The sequence below is a fragment of the Macaca fascicularis genome, chromosome 7 (assembly GCF_037993035.2).
Source record: "Macaca fascicularis isolate 582-1 chromosome 7, T2T-MFA8v1.1".
NCBI classification, from domain to species: domain Eukaryota; kingdom Metazoa; phylum Chordata; class Mammalia; order Primates; family Cercopithecidae; genus Macaca; species Macaca fascicularis.
Window position 1 is genome coordinate 143,904,775 of NC_088381.1, and position 15,228 is coordinate 143,920,002.

Genomic DNA, 15,228 nt, shown 5'->3' on the forward strand with positions numbered 1-15,228 from the left:
CTTTTAGGCTATTAAAACAAGAAAATCTTAAACATAGGCATATAGAAAGGATGAAAGAAAAAGGTTGGAAAAAGATATATTGGGGAAATACCAACCAAAAGAAAGCTGATGTACCTGTATTGGGTGCATATATATTTAGGATAGTTAGCTCTTCCTGCTGAATTGATCCCTTTACCATTATGTAATGGCCATACGCAAATCAATAAACGTAATCCAGCATATAAACAGAACCAAAGACAAAAACCACATGATTATCTCAATAGATGCAGAAAAGGCCTTTGACAAAATTCAACAGCCCTTCATGCTAAAAACTCTCAATAAATTCGGTATTGATGGAATGTATCTCAAAATAATAAGAGCTATTTATGACAAACCCACAGCCAATATCATACTGAATGGGCAAAAACTGGAAGCATTCCCTTTGAATTCTAGCACAAGACAGGGATGCCCTCTCTCGCCACTCCAATTCAACATAGTTTTGGAAGTTCTGGCTAGGGCAATCAGGCAAGAGAAAGAAATAAAGGGTATTCAGTTAGGAAAAGAAGAAGTCAAATTGTCCCTGTTTGCAGATGACATGATTGTATAGTTAGAAAACCCCATTGTCTCAGCCCAGAATCTCCTTAAGCTGATAAGAAACTTCAGCAAAGTCTCAGGATACAAAATCAGTGTGCAAAAATCACAAGCATTCTTATACACCAACAACAGACAAACAGAGAGCCAAATCATGAATGAACTCCCATTCACAATAGCTTCAAAGAGAATAAAATACCTAGGAATCCAACTTACAAGGGATGTAAAGGACCTCTTCAAGGAGAACTACAAACCACTGCTCAGTGAAATAAAAGAGGACACAAACAAATGGAAGAACATACCATGCTCATGGATAGGAAGAATCAATATTGTGAAAATGGCCATACTGCCCAAGGTAATTTATAGATTCAATGCCATCCCCATTAAGCTACCAATGACTTTCTTCACAGAATTGGAAAAAACTGCTTTAAAGTTCATGTGGAACCAAAAAAGACCCTGCATTGCCAAGACAATCCTAAGCCAAAAGAACAAAGCTGGAGGCATCATGCTACCTGACTTCAAACTATACTACAAGGCTACAGTAACCAAAACAGCATGGTACTGGTACCAAAACAGAGATATAGACCAATGGAACAGAACAGAGCCCTCAGAAATAATACCACACATCTACAGCCATCTGATCTTTGACAAACCTGACAAAAACGAGAAATGGGGAAAGGATTCCCTATTTAATAAATGGCGCTGGGAAAATTGGCTAGCCATAAGTAGAAAACTGAAACTGGATCCCTTCCTTACTCCTTACACGAAAGTTAATTCAAGATGGATTAGAGACTTAAATGTTAGATCTAAAACCATAAAAACCCTAGAAGAAAACCTAGGTAATACCATTCATGACATAGGCACGGGCAAGGACTTCATATCTAAAACACCAAAAGCAATGGCAACAAAAGCCAAAATTGACAAATGGGATCTAATTAAACTAAAGAGCTTCTGCACAGTAAAAGAAACTACCATCAGAGTGAACAGGCAACCTACAGAATGGGAGAAAATTTTTGCAGTCTACTCATCTGACAAAGGGCTAATACCCAGAACCTATAAAGAACTCAATCAAATTTACAAGAAAAAAACAACCCCATCAAAAAGTGGGCAAAGGATATGAACAACACTTCTCAAAAGAAGACATGCATACAGCCAACAGACACATGAAAAAATGCTCATCGTCACTCACCGTCAGAGAAATGCAAATCAAAACCACAATGAGATACCATCTCACACCAGTTAGAATGGCAATCATTAAAAAGTCAAGAAACAACAGGTGCTGGAGAGGATGTAAAGAAATAGGAACACTTTTACACTGTTGGTGGGACTGTAAACTAGTTCAACCATTGTGGAAGACAGTGTGGCGATTCCTCAAGGATCTAGAACTAGAAATACCATTTGACCCAGCCATCCCATTACTGGGGATATACCCAAAGGATTTTAAGTCATGCTGCTATAAAGACACATGCACACGTATGTTTATTGCGGCACTATTCACAATAGCAAAGACTTGGAACCAACCCAAATGTCCATCAGTGACAGACTGAAATGTGGTACATATGCACCATGGAATACTATGCAGCCATAAAAAAGGATGAGTTCGTGTCGTTTGTAGGGACATGGATGCAGCTGGAAACCATCATTCTCAGCAAACTATCACAACAACAGAAAACCAAGTACCGCATGTTCTCACTCATAGGTGGGAATTGAACAATGAGATCACTTGGACACAGGAAGGGGATCATCACACACCAGGTCCTATTGTGGGAGGAGGAAGGAGGGATAGCATTAGGAGATATACCTAATGTAAATGATGCAGCACACCAACATGGCACATGTGTACATATGTAACAAACATACACGTTGTGCACATGTACCCTGGAACTTAAAGTATAATAAAAAAAAAAAAAAGAAAGCTGATGTAGCTATATTTATCAGACAAAATAGATTTTCAGGCAAAAAGCATAACAAAAAATAAAGAGGGTCACTACATTATGGCTAAAGGTTCACCAAGAAAGTGCTCAACCTTTTCTTATTAACTTACTTTAGTATATTTAATTTTTTTTATTTAATAAATACATATGTATGAAAAGTACATTGGGCAAAAAATTAACAGAACCATAAGAAAAATAGGTAAATCTAGCTTTATATTGGAAGGTTTTAATCTAACTCAGTAATTGCTAGATTGAGCAGTCTGATAATAAGTAATGTTTCTGATAATAAGAAAATTTAAGAGGCTATGCATAGTGGTTCACACCCATAAACCTAGCACTTTGGGAGGCTGAGGCAGGAAGATCACTTGAGCCCAGGAGTTTGAGGCCAGCCTGGGCAACAAAGTGAGATCCTGTCTCTCCAAAATAATTGAAAAATTAGCTGGGCATGGTGGTGTGTGCCTGTGGTCCCAGCCACATGGGAGGCTGAGGCATGGGGCTCACTTGAGCCCAGGAGATTTAGGCTGCAGTGAGCTGTGTTCATGCCACTGCACTCCAGCCTGGGCAACAGAGAAAAACAAAATGGAAATTTTGTCTACATCATTAACAGGCTTGATCTCATAGGCATGTATAGAACATCACACTAAATAACTGCATAATGCACATTCTTTGCAAGCTTCTATGGGGGAGTTGCAGAAACTATGTAGTAGGCCTTAAATCACATTTCAAACACTATGTTCCTTGACCACCATGCAATAACAAAAAGATACTGGAAAAATCCTCGTATTTTTGGAAATTAAGAAAAGAGTTAACTAATTTAAAGATCGTAATTGGTGGGGCACAGTGGTTCACACCTTTGGAAGGCCAAGGCGGGTAGATCGCCTGAGGTCAGGAGTTTGAGACCAGCCTGGCCAACATGCTAAAACCCTGTCTCTACTAAAAATACAAAAATTAGCCAGGTGTGGTAGTGGGCACCTGTAATCCTAGCTACTCGGGAGGCTAAGGCAGAAGAATGGCTTGAACCTGAGAGGTGGAGGTTGCAGTGAGCTGAGATTGTGCCATTGCACTCCAGCCTGGGTGACAAGAGTGAAATTCCATCTCAAAAAAAAATAAGAATAATAGTAATAGTTTTAAAATGTTGTTTAATATAAAAAATTAAGAAATGTAGATAAAGTAATACCTAAAGGAAAATTTATGATTGCAGTGAGAGAAGAGGAGGAGCTGAAAGTTAATGTGCCAAGTATCTGGTTTAAGTAGTTAAAAAAAAAGAAAAACAAAATAAGTCAAAAGAAAGTAAAAACAAAAAATGATAATAAAGATCTAGAGGAAAATAAACATACAGTTGAGAGGAATGAGTTAGAGACATTATTATACATGCTTCGGAGATTAAACAGATTGCAGGAAGATATTGTGAATAACTTTATGATGATATGCTGATATATTTTTAGAACTTTGGTGAGATGAATACAATTTTAATATTTAACTTACAAATATTTACTCAAGGAGAAATACAAAATCCAAATATTCCTTTAATTATTATGGAAATTGAATCAAGAACAAAAATCTTCCCACAAATTAATTACTAGGCTTTTATGTTTTACTGGTGAGTCCTACCAAACATTCAAGGAACAAATATTTCAGTCTACAAACTATTCCAGAGTCTAAGAAAAGAGGGAACACTTTCCAACTCTATTATCTTAATATCAAAACCTGGCAAGGACAGTCTACAGAAAACGTTTTAAAATTGCAAGACATTCTTAATTGTGGATAAAAATGCAAAAATTCAGGCCAGGGACAGTGGCTCATGCCTGTAATCCCAGCACTTTGGGAGGCTGAGCCAGGTGGATCATTTGAAGTCAGGAGTTCAAGACCAGCCTGGCCAACATGGTGAATCTCGTCTCTACTAAAAATACAAAAATTAGCCCGGCATGGTGGTGGGTGACTGTAATCCCAGCTACTTGGGAGACTGAGACTCTCTAAGAGAAACGCTTGAACCTGGGAGGTGGAGTTTGCAGTGAGCCGAGATCACACTTCCGTACTCCAGCCTGGGTGACAGAATGAGACTCTGTCTCAAAAAAAAAAAAAAAGGCAAAAAATTCCCAATAGAATAATAGCAACTTGAATCTAATAATGTTTAAAAAGTGAATGCATCATGACCAAGTTAGGTTTATCCCAGAGATTCAACAATTGTTCTTTTTGGTGTTTTGTTTTGTTTCGTTTTGTTTTTGAGACAGAGTCTTGCTCTGTCATCCAGGCTGGAGTGCAGTGGTGTGATCTCAGCTCACTGCAACCTCCGCCTCCCAGATTCAAGCAATAATCCTGCCTCAGCCTCCCAAGTAGCTGGGATTACAGGTGCGTACCAGCACACCCAACTAAGTTTTGTATTTTTAGTAGAGACGGGGCTTCACCATGTTAGCCAGGATTGTCTCAATCTTCTGATCTCGTGATCTACCTGCCTTGACCTCCCAAATTGCTGGGATTACAGGCGCGAGCCACTGTGCCTGGCCAACAGTTGTTTAATATTTGGAAATTGACATTAGTCTGAGTGGAGCAAGCGAACTGAGTGGTTGTGTAGTCACATCTCAGAAACTGGTTGCGCTGGCAGCATGGTTGGCCAACTGACTGAAGAGCAGATTGCAGAATTCAAAGAAGCTTTTTCACTATTTGACAAAGATGGTGATGGAACTATAACAACAAAGGAATTGGGAGCTGTAATGACGTCTCTTGGGCAGAATCCCACAGAAGCAGAGTTACAGGACATGATTAGTGAAGTAGATGCCCAATGGTAATGGCACAGTTGACTTCCGTGAATTTCTGACAATGATGGCAAGAAAAATAAAAGACACAGACAGTGAAGAAGAAATTAGAGAAACATTCAGTGTGTTTGAGAAGCAATGGCTCTATTAGTGCTGCAGAACTTCACCATGTGATGACAAACCTTGGAGAGAAGTTAACAGTTGAAGAAGTTGATGAAATTTTCAGGGAAGCAGATACTGATGGTAACAGTCAAGTAAACTAAGACGACTTTGTACAGATGATGTCAGCAAAGCGAAGACCTTGTACAAAATGTGTTAAATTTCTTGGACAAAATTGTTACTTGCCTTTTTTTTTTGTCACTTATCTGTGAAAGGTTTTTCTCTACTGCCAAAAAAAAAAAATGCATGTATAGTAATTAGGACTTCATAAACATAAATAAATAAAACAATTACAATTTGAAAAGTAAAAATTGACTAAGGTAATTTATTCCAGTAACAGATTAAAGGGGGAGAATATGCTTCTTTCAATGGATACAGAATTAGCATTTGTATCTTCATGACTTTTTTAAAAGTTCCTAGGATAGAAGGGAATTTTCATTACCTAATAATAAAATATCTCTACAAAATCCAACAGTAAACATTATAATTTTAATTGGGATTCCTTGGAAGTATTCATTCCCTTAAGATGAGGAGCAAGACAAGGGAGCCCACCGTCACTTCCAGTCAGTGATGTAGTGGGAGGGACGTCCTCGCCAGTAAAGTAAACCAAGACAAGGAAATTACATAGGATCAGAAAGGAGGAGGCAGATCTGTCATTATTCTCAGACAACATATTTGATTGTAAACCCAAAAAGAATGTTCAAATAGATTATTGGCTTTATCAGAGAATTTTCCAAAATCAATTGCATTTCTATATTTCTGCACCAACGGGTAGAGCATGTGATTACAGAAAAGGTACACTTTACAGAGCATTAAAGCACATGCCTAGGAATAAATCTAACAAAAGATGTAAGACCTGTGATTAAAATATACACACACACACACACACACACACACACACCTTATCGAGAGACACTTTAAGAAATTAATGGAGAGGCCTACATGTTCGTGGATTAAAAGTTGCAGTTTGTGGCCTGGTGCAGTGACTCATGCCTGTAATCCACATACTTTGGGAGGCCAAGGGGGATTACCCAAACTCCCGAGGGGTTCAAGACCAGCCTGGGCAACATGGCAAAACCCATCTCTACTAAAAATGCAAAAAATTAGCTGGGCGTAGTGGTGCATATCTGTAGTCCCAGCTTACTCAGGGGACTGAGGCACGAGAATTGCTTGAACCCAGGAGGTGGAAGTTGCAGTGAGCTGAGATCACACCGCTGTACTCCAGCCTGGACAACAGAGCCAGACTCTGTCTCAAAAAAAAAAAAAAAAAAAAAGTTACAGTTTTGTAAAGATGTCAGTTTTCCCTAAAATTGATTTGTATATTTGAGAGGGTATTAGTTGTTTATTTTTGTTTTTTGAAATGTATATGAAAGAGAGAAGAATCCTTATACTCCTATAAAGAATGGGGATGCCAGTAGGGGGCTGTGTGTGACTTGTCTTAACCAGATTACAAGAATTAGCATCAAGCTAACATGCTTGAGAGAGTGTGATATTGACACCAAATAGAGAAACCTAAAACTAGTCTATATATAGGAAATAACTTACGACCAAGATGCATTGCAGTTAGAGGAGGAAAGGATAGACTTCAATAATAACGTTAGGACAATCAGTTATCATGTAGGAAAAAATGGAATTAGATCTGTGCTTCGAACTGTACACAATTTCAGGTTGCATTAAAGACTTAAATATGAAAAGCAAAAATGTAAATCTTTTAGAATACATTAGAGGACCAGATCATTACAGTCACAGTAACAGGAAAGGGCTTCTCAAATCAAAACCAAAAAGTGCAAACCATAAAGGTAAAAACTGATACATTTGACTTGGTTAAAATTAAGAACTTCTAAGATGCCATGAAGATATTGTGGGAGGTTTTTTTTTCCCCTTCGTTTCTTATTCATCAGAGATAGATTCTGAAGATAATGTTATCTTGAGTTTGCTTTGAAAATACTCCAGGAAAAAAATGTGAAGAGATGAAACAAATGGTAGGGTGTTGATCATTATCAAAGCTAGATGATGAGAACATGGAAGTGTATTATATTGTTTTATTTTTTTATGTATGTTTGAAATTTTTTATTTTAAAAACCTTTATCAGGGCCGGGTGCATTGGCTCACACCTGTAATCCCAGCACTTTGGGTGACCAAGGAGGGAGGATCATATGAGTCCAGGAGTTCCAAACCCGCCTGGACAACATAGGGAGGCCTTGTCTCTACAAAAATTTAAAAAATTAACCAAGCCTGGTGGCACATGCCTGAGGTCCCAGCTGCTCAGGAGACTGAGGTGGGAGGATCACTTGAGCCCAGGAGGTCGGGGCTGCAATAAGCTATGATTATGCCACTGCACTCCAGCCTGGACAACAGAGTTAAGACCCTGTCTCAAAAAAAAAAAGAAAGTTGTTTGTTTTTTGTGTGTGTTTTTTAAAATAATCCATCCTGTTTTTATGGTGACTGTCCTGGATTTTCTAGAAGTCTTCTAATATTTTTAAAAAACCGTATCTGGGCCAGGTGTGGTGGCTTGTACCCATAAACCCAGCACTTTGGCAGGCTGAGACAGCAGGCTCACTACTTGAGCCCAGGAGTTTTAGACCAGGCTGGGCAAAATAGGGAGATTCCATTGCTACAAAAAAAATAGAAAAAAAATTAGCTAGGCATGGTGGCACATGCTTGTGGTCCCAGGTACTCAGGAGGCTGAGGCCGGAGGATCGTTTGAGCCCAGGAGGTTGGGGCTGCAAGTAAGCCATGATCATGCCACTGCACTCCAGCTTGGGTGACAGAGCAAGACACTGTCTCGAAAATAAATAAATAAATAAATAAAAATAAATAAATAAATAACCTTTTCTGAAAAGATCACTTGTTAAGTACATGTCGAAATACAATCTAATTTTTTTCCTGAGTAGCACTTATAAATTAATAAATTACAAAACAATCTTCTTTAAAAAATACCAGGCAGGGCACAGTGGCTAACACTTGTAAAGTCAACACTTTGAGAGGCCAAGGTGGGAGGATTTCTTGAGCCCAGGAGCTCCAGACCAGGCTGGGCAACATGGCAAAACTCTGCCTCTGCAAAAAATGTAAAAAGTAGCCCAGGCATGGTGGCACATGCCTGTGGTCCCAGCTACTCAGGAGGCTGAGGTGGGAGGATTGCTTGAGCCCCTGAGGTTGAGGCTGTAGTGAGCCATGATTCTGCCACTGCACTCTAGCCTTGGCAACAAAGCAAAACCCTGTCTCAAAAAGCCATAGAGTGAAGACACAAGTCACAAACTGGGTGAAGATGATTGTAATACATAAAAAGCAAAAAGTTAGTATCCAGATATTTAAGCAAAGAACTTCTAAAATTAAATAAGCAGTTTCTTAGATATGACATCAAAAGCATAAGCAACAAAAGAAGAAAATAGACAAACTGGACATGCTCAAAAATTTAAAATTTCGTGCTTCAAAGGACACTATCAAGGAAGTAAAATAACAATCCATGAAATTGAGAAAATATTTACAAATCACGTATATGACCAGGGACTTGTATCTAAAATACATACAGAGCGCTTACAATTCAATATGACCCAGCCATCCCATTACTGGGTATATATACCCAAAGGATTATAAATCATGCTGCTATAAAGACACATGCACACGTATGTTTATTGCGGCACTATTCACAATAGCAAAGACTTGGAATCAACCCAAATGTCCATCAGTGACAGACTGGATTAAGAAAATGTGGCACATATACACCATGGAATACTATGCAGCCATAAAAAAGGATGAGTTTGTGTCCTTTGTAGGGACCCGGATGCAGCTGGAAACCATCATTCTTAGCAAACTATCACAAGAACAGAAAACCAAACACTGCATGTTCTCATTCATAGGTGGGAACTGAACAATGAGATCACTTGGACTTGGGAAGGGGAACATCACACACCGGGGCCTATCATGGGGAGGGGGGAGGGGGGAGGGATTGCATTGGGAGTTATACCTGATGTAAATGACGAGTTGATAGGTGCTGACGAGTTGATGGGTGCAGCACAGCAACATGGCACAAGTATACATATGTAACAAACCTGCACGTTATGCACATGTACCCTAGAACTTAAAGTATAATAATAATAATAATAAAATAAAATAAAAATAAAAATAAAAAAATAAAAAAGATGACTCAAGTTTAAAGATGAGCAAAGGAACTGAGCAGATGTTTTGCCAAAGAAGATATACCATGCTAAGAAGCATATAATATGATGCTAAATACCCTTAGACACTGGGGAAATAAAACCACAGTGGTCAGCAGCCACCAGCTTGGAGGATCACTTGAGCCGAACAGTTTGAGACCAGCTAGGGTAACACAACAAGACCCCATCTGTACCAAAAGAAGAAAAAGAAAAAATACAGCAGTGTATCACTTCATGCCCACCAGAATGGCTGTAACGGAAAAGAGACATTGGAAGCTTCATGCACTGTTGGGAGGGATGTAAAATGGTGCGACTGCTTTTGGAAATAGTTTGACGGTTCCTTAAACGGTTTACACAAAGAGTTGCCATATGACCCAGCAATTAATTCCACTTCCGTATCTATACCCAAGAGAAGTGAAAACATAGTTCAAATATTTGTACATCATTGTTTATAGAAGCATTATTAATAATAGCCAAGAGGTAGAAACAACCCTAATGTCCACAGCTGATGAGTGGATAAATGAAATGTGGTCTACACACAATGGAATATTATTCGGCCGTAAAAAAGGAGTAGTGATGCATGCTACAGCATAGATAACCCTTAAAAACATTATGCTAAGTGAAAGAAGCCCGTCACAAACAACCATTGCATGATTCCATTTATATGAAATGTCCAGAATAGGCAAATCTATAGAGACAGAAGGTAGACTAGACTAATGGTTGCCTATAGCTGAGGGATGAGAGATGTAGGGGGTGGTGGCGAAGAGGTATGGGGTTTATTCTTGGGGTCATGAAAATGTTCTAAGATTGACTGTGATGATGGACGCACAACTCTGAATATAATATACTAAAAACTGTTGAGTTGTACATGTTAAAGGAATGAATTGTACAATATGTGAATTATATCTCAAAACTGTTTTTTTAAAAAATCAATAACAATTCAATAGGAAAATAAGCAAAAGTCTTATCCACACATTTCATATAAGAAGAAACATGTATACACAATAGATACTTGAAAGGTGCTCAACCTCATTTCTAATCAGGAAAATGCTAATTAAGCCACAGTGGAATAGCATTGAATACTCACGATTCACAGAAATTGTAAACTGAGGCAATACTGCTTCTCCACATGTAGAGATGTGGAGAAGTGGGGATGCTCATGCACTGCCAGAGGGAGTGTAAATTGTATAATCACTTCGGAAAACATGATGGCATTAGAGAGTTGAAGATGCAAGTGTTTATGGCCCAGCAGTTCCCCTCCTAAGTGTATACCCAAAGAAATTCTACCAGTAGTATACTGACATCGCATATGTAATCACAGGAGCGTGACAAAATTCAAAGCCACATAAAACTCAACAGTATATTATATAGGGGTATAAAGATCATAAATCTGTTTTTTTTAAAGCAAACAAGGGAAGGATAAACACAAAATTCAGGAATGGTGAGAATGGGAAAGAACTGGGAGGGTCTAGCAGGGATGCAGGGTAATGGTAAAGTTCCTTTTCTTAAACCAGATGGTGGGCATATAGGTGTATGTTGGGATTGAGGGGTTGAGGAGAAGGCAAAGTATTATCTGACAATCTGACATTGAGGGAAAATTTAGAAAAACTCAAAAGCATACAGGGAAGAATTCTTTCATGCACTTTAAAAATGCTAATAATACACTGTGTTTCTAGAAAAGATGGACATATTTAGCATTTTTTAATTTGAAAAGCAAAAGATAAAATGTTTTTGTCCAAGAGAAAAAAGGAAAGAGAACACCACAGAAAAGAAACAGCAGTAGAACCGGGAGTATTTTAGGAAGGTTTCCAACAAAAGTGGTTACAATTAAGAGCTTTGCGACGGGGCGCGGTGGCTCACACCTGTAATCCCAGCACTTTGGGAGGCCGAGGCGGGCGGATCACGAGGTCAGGAGATCGAGACCATCCTGGCTAACACGGTGAAACCCCATCTCTACTAAAAACACAAAAAAACTAGCCGGGCGTGGTGGCGGGCGTCTGTAGTCCCAGCTACTCTGGAGACTGAGGCAGGAGAATGGCGTGAACCTAGGAGGCGGAGATTGCAGTGAGCCAAGATCGCGCCACAGCACTCCAGTCTGGGCGACAGAAGGAGACTCCGTCTCAAAAAAAATTAAGAGCGGCCGGGCGCGGTGGCTCACGCCTGTAATCCCAGCACTTTGGGAGGCCGAGGCGGGCGGATCACAAGGTCAGGAGATCGAGACCACGGTGAAACCCCGTCTCTACTAAAAATACAAAAAATTAGCCGGGCGCGGTTGTGGGCGCCTGTAGTCCCAGCTACTCGGGAGGCTGAGGCAGGAGAATGGCGTGAACCCGGGAGGCGGAGCTTGCAGTGAGCCGAGATCGTGCCACTGCACTCCAGCCTGGGCTGGGCGACAGAGCCAGACTCCGTCTCAAAAAAAAAAAAAAAAAAAAAAAAAAAAAAAAGCTTTGCACTTGGAGGCGAACTTCATTTATTTGGGCCACCACTTCTTGATTCTTCTGTGATGTTAGATAAACCAGACATTGCTGCCTGTAAGTAAAACCTCATGCTGTCATTTCATTCATTTCATGGTTGCCTTTCTCTTTTTCAGATCCTGCTCACACTAAAAGATGAACCACAAACACACAGAGAAACAACTTGTTCACCACTCCTGGGTGCGTGACTGAGGGTGAAGCATCCACCAGCACTTCAAGGGGTCCATAGTATTTTCTTTTGCTGCCTCAAAGTCCCCAAAGCCTTCAAGCGGAAGTGGCAGTAGATGGTTGCCAATCATCCAATGCAGACTTTCAGTGGGACAACAGGAAAGCAGATCTTCTGGGTTTTGATGGAACTTGGCAGTGGGGACATTGAGCTGATGCATTATATACCCCATCAGAGCACACGTGTATCTTTTCCCCTCCCTTTGCCCCATGCCCCCAACCTGCTTAGGTCTACTCTGTCCCTTTACTGCTGCCGCACAGAGATGATATAAAAGAGGCTCTTTGGCTATTTGTATTTTGCTTCCTCTTCTTTTCCAGATTGCAGTATGAAGCTTCATTTTCTTTGTACAAGCTTAAAATTCCAACATCATCGTCCACCAAAGTTGCTCCTCCCTTTTCGGAGGGTCTGGGGGAAGGAGGAGCATTGATCACAAGTTTCCTAGAGAGAGGAGACAAATTGGTGTACTGTTGGCAACAGGAGCCAGGCTAAAGGCACCCTTTGGAATTACTGATTTCAAAGATTAATAAAGTAATTCTATTTTTATTTTCTTTTTTTTTTTTTCCCTTTACTAATTTCCCAACCATCAATGTTCACAAACAGGACTGAAGTAGAACCAGTTTGTTATTTTACTTTGTTGCTGGGCAATTTTTTAAACTTCCTTTTAGAAATGTGAGCTGTAAAGAGATGTTTTATTTTTACATTTCGTTTCAGCAGATGGTGGGTCCAGGCTATTCCCAGAGGCAGCTCCCGCACCTGGGGATAGGGCATATGCAGAGGTCTCCATTATCAGTCCTGGACAGGCAGGCTCCCTCACAGCGTGGGCCTCCAGTGGCTTGAGCCCTGCATCCAGTTGCACGTTGCATACCTCGCAGTTCACCGGAGTGATGCAGCACAGCCCCAGGGCTCTCCCCTCAAGCCTCCGCCGTCTCTCTTCCTCCGCTTTCCTATGTCGTCTGTCTCTGGCTTCTGCTAGAGAAAAGGTTGAGAGGTGGCCGGCAGAGTTCACTGAAGGATTAACTTAGCTGCCCTGGGGAGTTATCGAGGGAGAACCCAGAGTCTGGGGCTTCTTCAACAGGGTCCTATAGACTCAACGTTGAAATCCAAAAAGAAAATTGACACCTGGCCAGGCGCGGTGGCCCACGCCTGTAATCCCAGCACTTTGGGAGGTTGAGGCGGGTGAATCACGAGGTCAGAGTTCGAGACTAGCCTGGCCAAGATGGTGAAACCTCATCTCTAATAAAAATACAAAAATTAACTGGGCGCAGTGGCAGGCGCCTGTAATCCCAGCTACCCGGGAGGCTGAGGCAGGAGAATTGCTTGAACCTGGGAGGCGGAGGTTGCAGTGAGCCGAGATTGCGCCACTGCACTCTAGGCTGGGTGACAGAGCAAGACTCCGTCTAAAAAGAAAAATGGACACCTAAAAGGACAGAAAAGGGACTTTATTGCCTTCTTAGTGAATGAAAACAAAGGTTTTGGCGCATGGATACATTTTGTTTGCTTGTGAAGGATGAAGTCTGTGGGTTTCAGGAAAGAAGTGAGAACGCATTCCAGATGTCCCCAGGACTGGAGAGTAGTTTCAGGACCACCTTAACTATTTGCTCGATTGTTAAGCAAATTAGATTGACAAGTTTCCTAGAGAGAGGAGACAAATTGGTGTACTGTTGACAATATGAGCCAGGGTAAAGGCACCCTTTGGAATTACTGATTTCAAAGATTAATAAAGTAATTCTATTTTTATTTTCTTTTTTTTTAGGGGACAAATTAGAATTCCTCCATAGTCCCCTGTTGAGGTGTAGAATTGGAAAATAAGGGGTTTGGGAGGACTCACCACATGAATCTTGTGACAAGGGAAGAGTATGAGTCCAGTAAAAGAAATTTTAGGCTATAGTGCTTGAAATTGCCCTAGGTAACCAATCAGAATGAAGTCTTCAGCTGATTTGTTGCTGCACTTACCGTATGCTGATCAGGTGCTAAGACACCAGATCTCTCCCTTCATGTGTCCAAGTGCTTTCAAGTCATTTTTACTGGGACTGGACTTCACTTGGCAATAAACCAGATAGATCCTATGAGCCCTCCTCCAACGGAGGTGATATTTCCAACACCACTCTTTACCCTCCCCCTAAACAAGCGTCGATTTTTGAAGACAGACAGTGATTCAAGTTTCTGTAGCACCTGTCAGTAATGTGTAGAATGCGGGGGCTGACTCCCGACCCCTGTCCCTATTTGTGTCTGCTGCCTAACCTACAAGTAGAGCTCTGAAGAAAAAGACCATTTGGAATCGCACCACGTTCTATTTTCTTTGGAATACTCCAGGAAATGTATCTAGCTGCCCTGCTTCATTAGGATGAACCGCAGGCCAACGTTTTAGCGAGTGCTATAAAGGTGGATAAAAGAGGGTTTCATCTGGGGCCAGAAAAATTACTTCCCTTTTCTATATTGAAGCCTCAAGTAAGGACAAGTGATGTCAGGTATAATGCACCACTTCTCAAAATGTGTTAATAGTTTTGAGGTAACCTGGACCCTACTGCAGTCCTAAAGGTACCTCTAGAGCTGCAGCCTGAAACTGTACATTTTTAATAAACCCTTGGGGGTTATCATGCCCAGTGAATTTGAGAATGGACCTCAGATGAATAGACTGATGCTGGGACAGCAGCAGCCCGTGGCTGACAGGCTGAGCTTACTGCATCCCCTCTCTGTGCCCCCGGGCTCCCTGGAGCAAGACGGAATATAATCCCGTCAGCCAGGATTTCAGGACAGGGACATAGCCCTCTGAACGATGGTGGAAGTCAGTGGGTGCCACATGGGATGACGACTGAGAGAGAAACCCTTAGAATTGGCTGGGCGTGGGCAAAGCAGGGAAAAAAAGGTGCTGAACAAACTCACTTCAGTCTTGGAGAACTCCACAAGGAACAAGGGACACACACATGTATACACACACACACACAGGCACGAACA

General features: G+C 40.8%; 1 protein-coding gene and 1 pseudogene across 49 annotated transcripts in view; both read left to right on the forward strand.

Moving 5' to 3' along the window:
- Nucleotides 1-12,815, forward strand: part of TTLL5 (tubulin tyrosine ligase like 5) — a 291,003-nt gene extending 278,188 nt beyond the window's left edge. For 36 of the 49 annotated variants that reach the window (XM_073997878.1, XM_073997882.1, XM_073997883.1 and 33 more), the window contains one exon: nucleotides 12,164-12,815. In XM_073997878.1, the coding sequence (XP_073853979.1) occupies nucleotides 12,164-12,186 (23 nt within the window). In that variant the 3' untranslated portion in view covers nucleotides 12,187-12,815. The remainder of the gene's footprint in view (nucleotides 1-12,163) is intronic. The other 13 variants (XM_005561827.5, XM_073997873.1, XM_073997874.1 and 10 more) reach the window with 2 other exon arrangements.
- On the forward strand, nucleotides 4,979-5,766 carry LOC141407313 (neo-calmodulin pseudogene; annotated as a pseudogene).
- Nucleotides 12,816-15,228: the final 2,413 nt, after the last annotated feature.